The 17,072-nt window shown below is 45.8% G+C and overlaps 1 protein-coding gene across 5 annotated transcripts in view; it reads left to right on the plus strand.

Moving 5' to 3' along the window:
- The window catches only part of CPEB1 (cytoplasmic polyadenylation element binding protein 1), a 100,948-nt gene that overhangs the window by 76,503 nt on the left and 7,373 nt on the right, over positions 1-17,072 (plus strand). For all 5 annotated transcript variants that reach the window (XM_089906729.1, XM_022554523.3, XM_089906730.1 and 2 more), the window contains exons 4-8: positions 9,875-10,101; positions 11,901-12,153; positions 14,518-14,631; positions 14,948-15,037; positions 15,930-16,066. In XM_089906729.1, coding sequence (XP_089762855.1) covers positions 9,875-10,101; positions 11,901-12,153; positions 14,518-14,631; positions 14,948-15,037; positions 15,930-16,066 — 821 coding nt within the window. The remainder of the gene's footprint in view (positions 1-9,874; positions 10,102-11,900; positions 12,154-14,517; positions 14,632-14,947; positions 15,038-15,929; positions 16,067-17,072) is intronic.

The following is a 17,072-nucleotide window of genomic DNA, read 5'->3' on the forward strand; positions in this document are numbered from 1 at the left end:
TTGTCTCTGAAGTGGGGATGGATTTACTTCTCCATGTTCTGTCTCAAGCACTTAGGTAATAAATACTACATGATTTTTTGGATCAGGGAGGGCCTGTAATCTGTGGCCCTGGCATTCATGGGAACCCAGAGAGTTGCCCCAGAGGTGTGACTTAGCCAAGGGCAGGGTTAGTGTGTGTATGTCTTCCTTTCCGAGGGTTGAGGACCCAGCCATCCCTGATCCCCCACGTTATCCTTGGGAGCTGTGGTGATGGCCATCTCTCTCCTTTCTCTGAGCTCTGGGCCTTCTTGGAAAGCCCACATGAGGGTGCCGCCTCCTGGAGTAGGACGCAGCCCTCCCACCAGCCAGCTGCACCCTTGCCAGCAATGCAGGAACATGCAGCCCACATTCCAGTGCCTACACTGCCTCCCCATCTGAAGACCAACTAGCTCAGTTTCTTCAGGGAGGGAGGAGGTATTTCAACAGCTCTGGACGGTCTGGGAGTCATCATTGCAGACAGCCTGGTAGCTTGCTGTCTCTGCATGGAGCACCTGGTGCAAGCTTCCTCCTTGGCCCTGCTGGGGGATATATTGCCCCATGTGGCTATGGGTTTACATCTGACCATTTTCCACAAAACTCTTTTAAGTTTTCAGCAGTGTGTAGGGGGCAAGGTTGGAGGTAGCAGGGCTCTTGCCTGAAAAATCTTGGCTAAATTCATTCAACAAATACTTGAGCACTGGCTGTGTGCCAGGCACTGAAGATACATCAACGAATAAAATTATTGCCTTTAAAAATCCCCTTAACTATCAAGGGGAAATAGATGAGAACGAATACCAAATGCAGCATGATAGTTGCTGTGCTTGGGGGCTTTCATTTTCTCCCTGAAGGATTTTTTTGGCATTGGGGCAACATTTCATTGGATTCTCAGCATGAGACTGGTACATGGAGACCTGTCTCCAGGGGCTAAGGTCCTTCTGCCACATGGATTTCATTGGCCTGGGAGGCCTGCAGGAAGACCCTGGGGTGTAATCTGTTTTCGAGAGTTGTGCCTGTAAGGCCAGCATTGGTTTGGGTGTGGTACTCTGTGAGGTCCCTCCCTTCTAGACTCTGCCTACCCCTAAGGCCTCATCTCACGCTGGGAAAGGAGGCCTTCCTTCCCATCAGGGCAAGATGAATGTTAGAGGTGACCCCAGTGACATGTGTCTGGGGCTACCTTTGTCTTACTTGCAGTGTCCTAAGTCTTGTAATGGAACAGGAGGGCTATGAAAGCTATCCTCAATGTCCTGGGATGGGGGAGAGAGTGACTAATCACCATTTATCGACTGCTTCCTATGTGAAGTATATCACATGATTTAATGCTTTCACAGTCCTGTGAAATGGGTACTATTATTGTTCCTATCTGAAAGATGAGGAAATAATGCTCACAGAGCTCGTGAAGTGCCAAAAGTGAAACAACGACCAGAATTCGAGCCTGGGTTTCTTTGATTCCAAGCCTCTTAGGCTTCCTATCACACCTGTGTTCCTGTGGGCAGAACCCTAACATGCTGAGCAAGAACACTTCCGGGACGGTATCTCTGTATATACAACTCCAGGGCTGTTCAGCCATGATGTTTTCCTTTGCCGAGGGTCCCTCAAGGCTAGGGCACGAGACAGTTCTGACTCCCTCTTCACCCTGAGTCTCAGCTCATCAGCTGTGCCCCCCCCCCCCCGATGCATTTGTGTTCCTGCCTTCCCCCGGTGACTCTTTTGCATGCAGCATTACTCAGCAGGAAGTGGGGTGACTGAGAGCCTACTTTAGGGGACCTGGAAACAAGGACTCCTAATGAAGGCCTTGTGCAGAAGCCCAGTGGGCAGACCAGACGCTCAGTCTAAGGATGCCAGAGGACATGTCCTGTTTCCTCCCACTCTCCTTAGAAGTCCCTTGGAGATTAACCTGTTCACCCTCTTTGATTTCTGCCCTAACCAGTGAAGAGTATGTTCCTTGTGCTTTGTCACTTACAGGCTCCCCATTGGTCTGCAGGCTGAATCAGCCTGGGATGAGAGGGGAGTCTTCAGCATTTTGCTTCTGCTGCTGCTCTACTTCCAAATAACCTTTCCGAGGCAACGTTCAAAGTAGGGTTGGGTTCCTTCTCTGTGGAACATGGACTTCTGGGCCCAAACAAGTTCTCCTGCAAATCTACCTCAGCTGTCCAAGTCTTCGCTGCTTATATTCCCAGTATGTAGCACAGAGCCTGGCTCCTGTCTTTTTAGTAAGTAGTTACTGAGTGAATGATGAGTGCTGAGTTAATTCCGGGTAAGTTTGAACTACAGAGTTCAGACAAAGTCTCTTTCTCTTCTGCTTCCTACTTGTGTTGATCATCTGGACGGACAGATGGTTCAGTGATCAGTATCTCTGAGCCCTCATAGCTTTTAGGGCATGATGATGCATTTGCAGAAAGTATTTTTCATACACCGGAGCATGAATTCTGTCATGGAGTCAGGTAGTCTACTGAGGAGAGTAGCTTTTAGTGCAGAGAGGAGGGAGGGCCTGAGGAGCAGTGTGACAACGTGGTACCTCCTAGGTGAGAAAGAAGTTGAGGTGGTTGGGTCCAGGGACCGAGTATTGCTGACCTTACATGGGACTTGAGCATGTCATTTCTTCAGGTTAATGAAACTTGTCCAGTTGATCAAGATCGGGGAGAAAGGCTATGTCGGGTACCACCTTGGACCTGTGGGATCCAGAGTTGGTGGAGGGAGTTCAGACTCGCAGGATCACCGCCTGAGTTGGGGTGTGTTGTAGAGTTGCAGGGTTGGGGTCATAGGCAGAGAGCATCGTTATACCTGCAATGAGTGCTCCTCTTATGCCTTTAGGTAGATTTTGAGCAGGCAACCCAGGACCAAGGGTTGGGATAGGGAAGAAGGGTTCCAGATGCAGCCTTGTGTCTCGGGCTGGAAATAATGGCTCCTGGTCTGGGTTTTTCCCGTGATTACTCCTGTTAGACAGACTGTGATGTCTCAGGCCTGGGCTCTCCCTGAGCTGAGCTCAAGCTCAGTGTCTTGCAGTGCAGGCATCCGGTGCCTGGCTCCTGCTGCCATTGCTGCTGCCGCCATCACTCTTGGGTGCCTTTGTACTCTTGGGGAAGGCTTCAGAAAATTCCAGCAGTGACTCAGCTGTAAAACCCACAGGAGCTGGCACAGAAGGGTGAAAGTGGAGAAAGTTAACAATCGGTCTAAAAATATTACTGCTGATTTGGTCTCTTGTACCCTCTGAGGCAGCATTAATGAGCTGGAACCCTCTGCCAGGTCCTCTTCTCCCCGTGACTTCCGTTAGAACTGTCTGTAGCTGATGCGGATTCCTGCCGGCCTGTGAGTGGGGATGGGTGCCTGTGCTCCAGGGAGAGCATACTGTTTTTCTTAGTCACTTTTGGAAGATAAGGATTTGCCGTACACTTGGCCACCAGGGCTGGAGGCACCTGGTAAAACCTCAGACTTCCTTTGATCCCTGAGTTGTAGAGGTCAAGATAGGAGCAGAGCAAAGAGGTCAGGGCCTTGGCCACCATTGAAAGGGACTATGGGACTTCTCTCCCACACTCTCCCCCCGCTTAGTCCGTCTAGGTTAATACTCGACATCTGACTTTGATGAAGTTCTGTGCCGCATGATGGGGAGTGTAGTTTGAGATAGGTCACTGGCCTACAGCATAAGGAACCTGTCACTTCCACTGGATTTTGGGTTATATGGCTTGAAGAGTGTGTCTTCCCAGGAGGTATACTTTATACTTCAAGTTAGGAAGAAGTGATTGCTCCTTCCCTCCTGATTCCCAGCTGGTGGGAATCAATGCTCCTTACTCAGCAGCCTTATATAGGGGAATACAGTCTCATGGGCTGAGCTGGGAGCAAGACAGGCTCTGTCTCTTGAAACGAGGTCCCACCCTCCCAAGAAGCCCACTGTCTCTGCTGCTTTCCTCCCTTTGATCTGTAGATACTCAAAGAACTACATAGCCAGGTCCTTTGTGAGGTTGGGCTATATAGAGGGACAGTCAGGTCACTGTAGGGCATCTGACCATGAGTGACAGTTTCCAGAACTTGGCTCCTTCTGTGGGTTGTTGAAGAAACTATCAAACCACCTAGAAAATCCTTGGCCTCTTGATACAGGTTTTCGTGTCTTCCCTGTATCTTCTAGTCAAACTCCTGTATTCTTGGCCTCTTCCAATTTAATATTTGCAGGAAACTGATGTGGAGGTGCTGATGTGACCCAGGTGTGTTAATTCTGGTACACTCTGATGTTTCATGTTTGTCTCACAGCACTGCCCCTTTCCAGTTCTCCTGTGTGGTTGGAATTAGTGTTCAGTGGATACTCTTCCCTGCTCCTTGTATTTGAATGTAGAAGTATATTTCAGTGGTTGTGAGGATCCCAGGGAGAGTGGCTCTCTTCAGCCTGTATCTATATATGTTTAGTTCTCTTTGAAGAAAGTATTTGAAACTAGTGGAAGGAATATTGTCACAAATTTGGTATGGGAAGTAACAGTACTTGCCTTTCAACCTTTGTTTTGGTGATGGGCTGGGCTGGGATGAACTAAGGTTTTTTCCCTCTAATTCTGAATTGCATCTCAGCCAGCACTGTGTCCTTAAATTGAATAACCTTGATAGAAGGGGAGTAGCCTCAGTGAGCATACTGGCTCCTAGGGATATGATACTCCCTTTCTTTCAGTACTATTCATATCCAGCAAGCGTTGATCACCTGCTTTCTGCCAGGTGTTGAGCTAATTACCGCTGGAGTTGGGTGGTAAGGATGGCCCTTGGTGTGCTTGGTTGAGAAGGCAGAACTTTGTACCTATGTGTGTCTGCAAATATCTATGCAAGTGTTTCTGATGCTTTAAAAAGCTTGTTTAAAAGAAGATGATTTCTCTTATAGGTAGAGACTCCAAAGGTACTCAGTTACCAGTTTTTCCCCTGGGATTCTAGTCCCTATTGGTTGTGCTTGAATTCTGTTTTCTGGTCGGATCAGTTGCCTTGAAAAAGGTGAAGAAAGTCAAATGGGCATTGACTGGTTTTCCTTCGGTCATAAAAAAATTTTTTTGTTTGGAAATTTCAAATTTACAGAAGTCACAAATACAAAATAAAAATTATACAAAGGTTACTTGTATTTCATTTATCCAGATTCTCCTGTTGTTGACATTTACCTCATTTGGTTTATCATTTGCAATTCTCTCTCTATATGTATATCTCTCTCTATAATTTCTTTCTGTACCATAAAGAATAATGTTCTAACGTACATTCATGTACAGCAAAAGCTATGAACTTCAGTCAACTTAAAATTGATATAATACTCTCATTAAACTGTTGTTCATATTCCAGTTTTCTCTGGTGACCCAATAGTGTCCTTAATAGCACTTTTCTCTCCTTTGTCTCTTAGCAGTTGTCTGCCTCAGGCAGTAGGCCCACGCTCTCTTTGTATTTGCTTGATATAAGCTTACAGAGTTCTTGTCTTGAATGTTTTTCACAATGTTCAGCTTCTTTCTGGCTGTCACTTTTCCTGAAATTATTATCACAGTCCATGCCAATTTTTTAAATATTAATTATTTGTTCCTGGTTAGGTCTCTTTCCCTCTCTCCTCTCCTCCAGCACCCCCTCCCCACGCCGGTGGGGGTCAGGGGGGTTGGGGGGCATGTTTCAGAGATCAGACTCTTTGGGAAATGTCCTACATAGCCACCTTGCGTTCTTTTTTCCTCCTGTGTATTAGTTGCCATCGTGCTGTAAGAGCTGTATTTGAATAACCTACAGTTTTTTAAGTCAAGGAAATAATTGCATACGAAAGGTTCTGGGGTGTGGTAAGGGGACTGATTAGAAGCTTGAAGTAGCAAGCCTCAGATTTTTCTAGATTAGTGCCTCTCAGACTTTAATGCGCACACAAATCTCCTGGGGATCTTGTTAAAATGCAGGTTCTGATTCAGTAGGTCTGGAGTGGGGCCCAAGATACATTTTTAGTGAGTTCCTGGAGCAGCAAGGTCCTAGAGAAGTTTTAAGACCTGGATGATTTAGATCCCAAGGTATTGACCTCTGGAACCCGAGATGGCTTGTCTGTAGTTGATGGTCTTACAGGAATTTGAGCAAAAGAGTGGTGTCAAGAACATGAAGACAAGAAGATGTAAAGTCCTGAGTATTTAAAAAAAAAAAAAAAGTAGGGAATGGTGTGTTACCAAGGATAAAGCAAGGAATCAGAAAGAATTGGGTCCCACTCTGTCATTAATTAGCTGACAAACTCACTACAAACACTTGCCCTTGAAGCCTTGGTTTCCTTTTGTTAAGATGGGGTAATAATACCCACTTCTTAGGATGCAGGGAAGATTATTTACCTAAAGTGCTTCTGACACAGTATCTGGCATATACTAGATGTGCAGCATGTGGAAGCTGCTATTAGTGAATGGTCGGAGCTTGACTGCACCTGTCCAGACTGGAGAACAGATGCTTGACCATGAACTCTGAGCACTTAAGGAAGTGGAGTTCATTAGTGGCCATTGTGGGTTGTCATGCCGTTTTCTTTTTAGACAGGCTTATTATCAGATTAGAGGAGTGTTACAGACATAATCGCTAGCTTTGACACAGGAATTTGACAAAGCCTCAGGATACCTTTGTGGGCATGTCAAAAAAAAAATTGTAGGTTAGTTGAGGTAGGTGGATTTGTGGGTGTTAGAACAGATGTATCAACACAGTCATGAATACAGGTTGTTGTAAATGAGAAAGGTGGTCTACACTGGCACCCATATTGCTTTTTGACTCTTTCAAATACACTATTTTAAAATCTTGGGTAAAGACGTAGTTACTGTGGCCCATATTTATCCTCCTTGATGCCCCCTGACACAAGTCCTTTGGGCCAGCCATCTCCTTGAGCGTTTTTCTGCATCCTGCTTAATGCTGTGTTTCCCTGACAACTCTTGGAGCTCTGCTGTGCCACCCTTCCTAGGATTAACAAACTGCCCTTTATCTTGTTTGTCTCTGGCGAACGCTCCTGCCAACTTCTGCCTCCGCTGAAGGTTTTTTCCTTCAGGATGTCACTTTCTCAAGTGGAGGCTGCATGTTCTCCCAGCCTTATCTACCTCAGGGTCATTCTTTTTGTTCTTCTTACCAATTCCCCAGTCCTTTCCCTTTTCTGAAGATCTCAATATGTGTTTTTTGTTTGTTTTAACCCCAGGCCCACTTGTCACTGTGGGTCCCTTTAACGTCCACATGAATGACCTATCCAGTATTTTAGCTTCCACGCAGTCCACCTCAACCACCTGTGGTCGCACACCCTGGACCGCACCGTCCTCAGGACTTCGGACTTCACTGTTCCCCTCTTCCTGTTTCTCCTGTCTGCCCCTCCCCTCCTCTGGTAGCTGTCAGCACATGGCCATTGCTGCTTCTCCATTTGCTTCCAGCATCTTGACTCTCTCCTGTCTTTCACCTGTAATGCATGACCCCTTCTTCATCTCTGTTGCTGGTACCATCAACCCTGTTGTCTCATTTCCTCCTTCACACCCTCTTTGGGAAAGACCCTCAGCCCTGTATGGGTGCAGTATCCACCCAGGTTCCCGACGCTGCTGGAGAGAGTCACCCAAGTCTGATTTAATACTCAGTCCCAGCCGGGCACTGGGTACCGGCACTGTCCTCCCCAGTGTCCCTGCTCAGCCTCCTTGGCTGTCCCCATGGCAGCTCCCCAGTATCTCCCACTTACCTTCAGGATAAAATCTAAACACCCTAATTTGGTTTTCGAAGCTCTCTATGATGTGATTGTTACCTCATCATTCACCGCCCTAACCTTGTTTCTGTAAAATGTGAAGAAAGATGAGGCCCTCCTAGGGCAATGGTACCACTTTTAAGACCAATACATGTGATATGTTAGTTTTCACAGTGCTTTTTTTTTTTTTGACACATCTTGCAGCACCAAGTAGGAGCCTGGAATAAATCTTCACATCTCCTGCCCTCTCAGGGCGTGAATTCCAGGGGCTTGGGCTCGGTGTTTCATTGAGGTAGGGGTTTGTCAGGAGTATTTGAGAAATTTGACAAAAGTATTTCTGATGGGTGTCAGAATCTAAGCGTTAAGGGACACTTAGTTTCAACATACCTGTGCATATTCAGTGCCTGTGCTTGGGAAACTGCTTTGAAAGTCCTAGTTTTAAAAGAATGTTTCCTTAAGAAAGGAAGTCATAAACTAAGTAATAAACTCCTTGCTGAAGATGGTAAAGCTCCCCCCTCCCCAGCACACATACATGTTAGACTGGCTAGATTTAAAAAACCAACCCTACTGAGTGTTGGCCAGCGTGTGGAGGGACTGAAATTCATCAATGCTGGTGGGAGGGTAAAATGGTACATCTACTTTGGAGAACAGTAGGACAGTTTCTTTAAAAATCAAGGCTAAATAAACACAATAAAATAAACACATCCACACTATTCCCTGCATTCAAAAAAAAAAAAAAAAAAAAAAGTTGATACACCTACCTTATTTTGAGCTGAGAGGGAAGTGGTTGGCCAACGGAGAGCAGGTTGGTCTGATCTTGCACATACCCTCTGTCATGAATACCCTGAAAGAACGCTTTCACTTTGATTCCATGCTTAGAGAGGTTTATTCCTGCCTCCGGAGGCTCACCACAGCCCCAGCCAGACATTCAGGCTGACTTTCAGGCTGACTTGGACCCTGAAAGAAAACCAGCTTTGGTGACCTGTGTCTCTCTCAGGTACTGGTGAGTAATTGTGAGGTAGAGCCAGTCACAGCCACCATTTATTGATATTGAGTACTTTCATATGTAAACGCATTATTTTGGTTTCACCTCACAGCCTTTTTGAGGGGGATGTTTTCCCCTTTCTCCAGATGAAAAAACAAAATCAGATTAATATGGCTTCTTTCTTACCTAGCTTTGGTGCCACCATAGCTCCATGGCCAAAGCCCTCTTCCACCCCCTCCTCATGGATAAAAGGGTGTTTTGCTTTGCTTTGGATTCCTTATTTCCCCAAGGCCAAGTGTGGGAAAATGCTGCTCTCCCTTGCTGTCCACTTTACCTCCCTTATCTTTCCTGGCCTCTGCTTCACTCTTTTCTGATGTTTAATATTTAAATATTGTGCGCTGGGTACTGCTGTGCTGAGCACTTTCCATCTGCTGTCTTAATTATTGAACCCTCCTGACAATGTTATGAAATGGTTGGTATTCCACCCAAGATGCCATGAGAAAATGGAGACTCAAGAGAGCTTCCCAGAGCACGCAGCCATATAAAGGTGCGTCAGACCCAGGGTTTCACCCCAAGATTGTCGTAAGCCAGAGCCGGCTTAACCACAGCATCACTCTGCTTCCATCCTAAATGTGTGAAGTCCAAGGGTGCATAGAAGAGAATCTGCATATGCTAGAATTTTGCATAAAGGAATCTCTTAGATGGTATGCTTATGCTCTACCAGACTTCTGGGGTGTGCCATGAAGTTCTGTATTTTAGCTGTGTAGTGTTAGAAAGGTGGGAGTTCCTCTAATAAACACAGTAAGGAAGGAGTATGGTTTGGGCTTCCTAATTGTGCTGAAGGCATCTCCTATGGCAACACGGGCATGTGTGTCCAGACATTAATAGCAGTTGTGACCAGGGTCCCCAGTGGTACAGGTTCCCAGATGCTGGCCCTGACCCGCAAGCCTGGGTGGCAGAGAGCAGGAGTTTTGCTGCTTCTGTTGCAGCAGGAACTTGGGTCTTCAGAATGCCATCCTGTCCCTTCTGCTCATGGACCCCGGGTGTCTGTCTGCTCGTTACACTCTTAACTGCGGCTCTGTCATGCTTTCGGTGGTCGTGGCTTGGTCCATCTTGCTGGGTGGCTGTGGGAGGGAAAGGCAAGGGCTCTTGGCTGGAAAGCAAACTAAGAGGTCATGAGACTTCCTTTTTATTTCCTCCCTTTTTTTTCTCCCTAGTATTGAGCATGCTCCACAATCCATTGGGCAGTGTCCTGGGGAAACCCCCCTTGAGCTTCCTGCCTCTGGACCCCCTTGGATCTGACTTGGTGGACAAGTTTCCAGCACCCTCCGTTAGAGGATCCCGCCTGGACACCCGGCCCATCCTGGACTCCCGTTCTAGCAGCCCCTCTGACTCAGACACCAGTGGCTTCAGCTCTGGATCAGATCATCTCTCAGATTTGATTGTATGTAACTTGCTGCAGAGTGGCTTGGGGAGAGCACGTGAGCTGGAGGTGGGATGCATGTCCACTAGAATGCAGGCTGCGAGGTGGCATGATGGGAGGTGTGGAGACATGTATAGAACTTTCCATCCTCGACAGAATAGAGGGTGCCTCGTATACCCATTATACGCACTGAGCAGTACATTCCAGGACCTGACCTGAGGACTCTACAGGTTACTCCAAGAGCCGTTGGGAAAGTTAGTTTCAAAAATAAATATGGGAGTCCTGGCAGTGTTCTGTTTCTTGACCTCCATTGGTGTTTTCTTAGCCTTTAAACAATATCATTTATGTACCTTTATGGATGATACCTCAAATATTTTAACCGATGATTTTAAGAATCACAAGTTAGTAATCAGTGGGGCTAGGGTTTTAATCCAGATCTGACTCCAGCTCTTTTTCAGAGGCCATGACGAATCCGTGAAATAATGTCTCAGAGTTAATCTTTGCGTCTCCTGCTCTGCATATACAGCCACGTGTGACATGTGTGGCATTCGTGCTAAAGGGAGTTGGAAAGTGGATTACGATAGATGAGGAATAGGGGATATTAGAAGTAAATATATAGGAATGGCAGGGAGAAATCATCCTAAAGTAAAATTCAATTTAAGGTGTCTTCTGAGCCTGCTTCTCTACTACCAAAGCCACTGAGCTGACTGTTCAGTGAATATAATGGCTATTTTCCTTCCCCCTTCTCTTCCGTATCCAAGACTGGGCCAACGCTGGTTGTTGCCACGTCCCATTCATAGCATGACCTCTTAGGGCCCACCTTGCCTCCCGCCAGTCTGTCCTAGGATATGAAAGCTGGCATTGGTGTCCCCACTACTCCCTGGTTTTATCTGTTCAGGATGTGTTTCCAGAAAGGTAACTACAAGCAGGGCTCCTTCGATTCTCTGGGCTGCAGTTTTTATTCCCCTATAAAATGGGATTCGACGGGATGCTTATATATATATATATATATATATATATATATATATATTTTTTTTTTTTATAATTCTTTTCATTACTTTATATGGGCCTCAGTCTTGGAAATTTGCCTCATAACCAGCTTTAATATTTTGGGATTTTGTTTAAAGGACTTTTCTCTGATTCCCACCCCAAAGGTTAATTGATGAAGGGGTATGAACAGACAAGTCACAGAAGAGGAAATAGAGGCAGTATTTGAACTTACAGGAAATATTCTATTGAGTGATTATTTTAGTTTATTTTTTGATAATGTGGTATCATTTCTACCCACTTAAATTAGTAGAATATAGAGCCTTGACACAAGCTTGTTGTTTTTAGAAACCTGTGTTCTCATACATTTCTAATAGAACACAGAACCTTCATAGAAAGCATTTTGGCATTCTACGTCTAGGAATCTGACCAGAGAACACACAAAATATGAAGAAGCTACATTTTATTTAAATGTTTTTTAAATAAAGTTTAAAGCTTTTATTTATAATCCTGAAAACTTGCAAAGTATCTAACTGTTTAACAGTAGGGGGAATAGGTCAGTGAAGTGTAGCTTGTTCCCTAAATAGAATATCATAAATTAATTAAAAATGGTTATGAAGACTGGCAATGTGGAGAAAAAGACTGAACTGGGGAGAAAAGAATTTGTTTAAATTATGGTATAAGGACAGCTAATCTTAAGAACGCATAGGAAGAAAGTCTAAACGAAAATATATCAAATATTGGTATTTTTCATAATTTCTATAGTGTGATTATTACTTTTGTAACAACTGTCCTTTAATTAAAAACCTACATCTTCCTTTTTTCTTCCCTAGTCAAGCCTCCGAATTTCTCCTCCCCTGCCCTTCCTGTCTCTGACGGGGGGTGGTCCCAGAGACCCTTTAAAGATGGGGGTTGGGTCCCGGCTGGACCAAGAGCAAGCTGCTCTGGCTGCAGTCACGCCCTCCCCAACCAGCGCATCAAAGAGATGGCCAGGAGCTTCTGTGTGGCCGTCCTGGGACCTCCTTGAAGCCCCCAAAGACCCCTTCAGCATAGAGAGAGAGGCCAGGCTACACAGGCAAGCTGCAGGTGAGTGTGGCTGTGGGCCTGCTGGGGGGGCCTGGGGCCTCGTTCTCGGGCAGTGAGTAAAAGTGACTGGGGAACTGTCCACAAGAGGACTTGACTGCATGGTGAAGTCGGCTTCTGCACAGAGTGGTCTATTCTGAGGAGTGAGTGCTAATGCGGACACACTCGGCAACTTTTTTGAGGCTGAGCAGAGAGGAACAATAGATAATCTGGCACACTGGGTTGTGCCTATTAGGGGTTGGATCCATCTCTGACTTTTGCTCTTCTGTGGAGATTGTGCACTGCTCTCGCGTTTGATTCTTTTCACAGGTGCATGTGTTCAAGAGAAACCCTGGAAATGGTGCCTAGAATTTTGTCTCCCTCCCCCTTTCTAATTCAAAGACATGTCACGCACAACCCACGCTGGAGCTTTCTTCCCCAGGGCTTTCTGATTGGTATACACAGGGATGCACTGGGGGGGGGGGGAGGGGGTGGTCCATTTGTCAACCTCCAAGGTAAGGGATGTCCCCAGGTGTACTGGTCTCTCAGGGACCCTTAGATTCTGTCGTTTAAGTTACCTTAAATCCATTATTAAATCTGTTCATCTTATACCAGTACTTGGAAGCAAATGAGCTGTATATGTCATTGTTTACTAGTGCTTCAGGGAGATGCTCACTGACCACTATTGTAAGGTTCTGGAATTGATTAAATGAATGTTCAGTTTCTCCATTCCCTTTGTTTCCATAGGTTTCAATACGTCTGTCTTTCTACTCACAGAGCTAGCTAGACCTGATCTCATTCTCCCTAGCAGTGCTCCTGCCCTATTTTAATGGTTTCGGCAATCTGTGTTTGTACTTTCTCTGTTGCCATTGTTTTCCTGTGAAATGACTTTACTGTGCTTTTGGATGAGGCCATTATATCGACTTCTGTTTTTGTTTGCAAAATATTGCTGATGGTGTCTAATTTCTTGCTGTAGCAACACTTTGGGCCTGTGCCTTTTAGAGAATGACCTTCCATGTTATTGTCCTGAATGAAAATGGTGGTTCATTTCATTAGCTGTCTGCTGCAGTGCTGGAGGAGGAGAGTAAAATAGGCGAGGACTAGCCAGTTCCCACTAAGGTCAGTCTCTGATCTGGAAGGGCACGGACTGAGTGGGGACAGGATTAAAGACTGATACGATAGAAGGCCCGGTGGTGTCTCTTTAGGTACCATAACGATAGCTTTGGAAATGACGGGGAATTACTCTGACATGGAACAGTTGTGACATTCTTACCTTGGGTTGCTGGTGCTGGTTTTTATTGGCAGTGTCCTAACTTCTGGGAGTGATGAGTTCAGGGAAACAGTATAACGTTCCTTATTTGAACATTTGGGGAGAAGGTCCATTTGGACCAGTAAGCATTTAGGATGTTGTATGAAAAATTGTCCTGTTTACTTTCAAGTACAGGCATACCTTGTTTTATTGAGCTTCACTTTATTGCACTTCACAAATACTGCATTTTAAAAAAAATTTTTATTTTATTTTGGAGCGTGGTTGATTTACAATGTTGTATTAAGTTTCAGGTGTACAGCAAAGTGATTCCATTATACATGCACATGTATCTATTCTTTTTCAAATTCTTTTCCCATTTAGGTTATTACAGAATATTGAGCAGAGTCCCCTGTGCTATACAGTAGGTCCTTGTTGGTTATCTGTTTTAAATATAGCAATGTGTACATGTCAATCCCAAACTCCCAATCTATCGATACTGCATTTTGGTTTTTTTATATACACATTGGAGGTTTGTGGCAACCCCGTGTTGTCAGATGATGGTTAGCGTTTTTTAGCCATAAAGTATTTTTAAATTAAGGTAGGTACATTGTTTTTTTAGACGTAATGCTATTGCACACTTAATAGACTACAGTATAGTGTAAATGTAAGTTTTATATGCACTGGAAAACCAGAAGATTTGTGTGACTAGCTTTATTGCAATATTCATTTTATTGTGGTGATTTGGAACAAAACCCTGCAGTATCTCTGAGGTGTGCCTATAATTACAAATTTAAATTAATTAGTATTGTAAGCAATGACTAGATAAAACTGCTTTCTGGTTATATGTTATATGTATGAAAATAGCTTGAGTTGTGATCATTTTTACCCTACACATCTGGTTTGCTATTCCTCTCAGTTTTAGTGGAGGCAGAACTAGTGAATTAGGGTTATCATACTGGGCTGACTGGTTTGGTGAGGTGTAAGTTTTCTTGCTTTTCAGAGTAGTCATGGATGTTCTCCCAGGCAGCCAGACTAGGACTGTGGCCTCTCTCCTCCTTCCTGGATAAAAGTTCACCACAGAGAAGGGCAGTGACTTTGTTAATTCTTTGACTCCTGTTTCTCTTTGTCTTCTGCCAAAGCTGTGAATGAAGCCACCTGTACCTGGAGTGGCCAGCTTCCTCCCCGGAACTACAAGAACCCCATCTACTCTTGCAAGGTGTTCCTAGGAGGTGTCCCTTGGGATATTACGGAAGGTGAGCTCTGAGACCTTCTGCTTCAAGTGTTGAAGGTGGGGCATGTCTTTCAGGAACAAGAAACTTGGACTTGAGGCCAAGAACTGAACCTCTGCCTGGGCACAGGGTATTACAGGAGCAACTGTGAATGGGAAAGGTGCACTTCATAGACTCCTACAGTGCTTCTGTGTCTGTTGCATACAGTTGTCACCTGAGACCAAAGGTCAATTCTCAGTTGTCTGTCAAGGAGGATGAGCCCAAGAGAATACCAGTGGCCCTGTGCCTTCCTCGGGAGGATGGTGTCTCAGTTTCTGTCATTCTTTTCATCTCTTTGCAGCTGGATTGGTTAACACCTTCCGTGTTTTTGGCTCTTTGAGTGTGGAGTGGCCTGGTAAGGATGGCAAGCACCCCCGGTGTCCTCCCAAAGGTAATATGCCTAAAGGTAATAAAGACATGGTAGGAGCTTTTTTTCCCTCCCTAGTATGTAATTGCACTGAGGGACGCTGGGGTGTCACAGCTGCATGATGATAACGAGGTTTGGGCACTCCACAGCACAGAACTTTCAGCTCTCGGCACTCCTTCTCAACCTCACACATCCTTCTGTTTCTTCTGAGCCAATGTTCCATCTGTCCAAACTCACACTGCAGTTGGAGCTCCCTGTGAAACGGCCTTGTGCACTTCCCTCCAAACCTGAACCCCAGCCGTTCCTGACCTCTCAAAATGAGGCGTTTGAAAAGCTTTCCTTTACTTGCCTTTCCTTCCCAGTTACGTTGTTGCCTGACCTAATTCTGAGCTCCCTTTGGAGTTAGCAGGAATGAGGACCAAGCATCTGATTTCTCACTGGTCTGAAATGAGATCCCTTCCCTGTAGAAAGGAGCAAGTGCTATTTTCACTCTGCCCCATCTTCACTGAAAGTGTTCCGATGAACTGAACCAGTGGTCTAACTAGGCTTTTAAAGGAATACCTCCATCCCCTGGCCCCAGACCTGTCATCGCTCCTGCCCCCAGGAAAGCCAGGCTTGCTGACCTGAACATGCTTTGTGTTGTGGGATAAAGATCTATGTGGTAACGATGGGATCCTCTGTCCTACGTTGCCAGTCCCTTCCCTTACTAGGGTGGGAGATGGTGTGCTTCTCCCTCCGTTGGCCTGGTTGTCCAGCATAGCAAATGCTTCCATTCAACAAGACTTTCAGGAGTAGGACAAAAACGTGTCTCACCCATAAGGCATCTTTCTCAGAAGAAACTCCCTGCCGCAAAACCAAGGCTGAGGAGTAGCCACCTGAGGGATGTTAATGCAGTTTCTCCTTCCATTGGATATAGGGTATGTATATCTGGTCTTCGAACTAGAGAAGTCTGTCCGGGCCTTGCTTCAGGCTTGCTCTCATGACCCGCTGAGCCCAGATGGCCTGAGTGAATATTACTTCAAGATGTCCAGCCGGAGGATGCGCTGCAAGGAGGTGAGTTGGCACAGCGTCCTTTCTGGATCGGGTGATTGGCATATGAGGCAGTGGATTTCATGGGGTGGGTGGATACACAGGCTGCAGACAAGTATCCCTACTGAGGCAAGAGGGCTGCTCTTCTTGCCCCACGTTGAATACAACAGAACACTCTCAGCTGCATTAACCCCCCACCCCGCACCTTTGGGCCATAATGGTATGTATGTGCTTCTGCCCATGGAAATCAAACTGTCTCCCAGATCTCCTTCTATTCTAGCCAGTGCTTCTGTCCCAAACCCCTTGTCTTAGAAATGAAATTGAAATTAGCAGCTTTCTCTGCTTGGACGTAACTGAAAATCTACAGTTGTTTCTCCCTAGTCCTGCTCTCAGGATGTGCCTTCTCACCTCCTAATCTGTGGTGGGTAGACCCCTCTTTAGCCCACATCTATCCATGGATGACTTCTTCACTGCCATTCAGGGCTTTATTACTATCTAGTTTCCTCCATCTGGTTCTCTCTCCTTAGGCCGTCTCTGGTATCAACCTCAGCATCGTGAGTCTCTAGCATAGAGCCATCCTGCCTGGGAGCCTCACTGCATATTCTTGGACCCTATCTCAGGCTTATTACTAAGTCAGTTTGGGTGGAGTTTTAAGAATCTCCACTTTAGGACTTCCCTGGTGGCGCAGTGGTTGAGAATCCGCCTGCCGATGCAGGGGGACGCATTGGGGTTCGTGCCCCGGTCCGGGAAGATCCCACATGCCGCGGAGTGGCTGGGCCCGTGAGCCATGGCTGCTGAGCCTGTGTGTCCGGAGCCTGTGCGTCCGGAGCCTGTGCTCCACAACGAGAGAGGCCACAACAGTGAGAGGCCCGCATACCGCAAAAAAAAAAAAAAAAAAAAAAAGAATCTCCACTTTAACCAAGTTCCCCAGTGGTGCTAGTGGGTGGTGTTTGAGAACCACTTGTCAAAGGAACTTTTGAACTCAGGAATCAGTGTTATTTTTTAAAATTTGGTTCCAGAGTACATTACT

This window comes from Delphinapterus leucas, chromosome 2 (genome assembly GCF_059928025.1).
Source record: "Delphinapterus leucas isolate spDelLeu-1000000601 "Yukka" chromosome 2, BTC_Dleu_Yukka2, whole genome shotgun sequence".
In the NCBI taxonomy this organism is placed as follows: domain Eukaryota; kingdom Metazoa; phylum Chordata; class Mammalia; order Artiodactyla; family Monodontidae; genus Delphinapterus; species Delphinapterus leucas.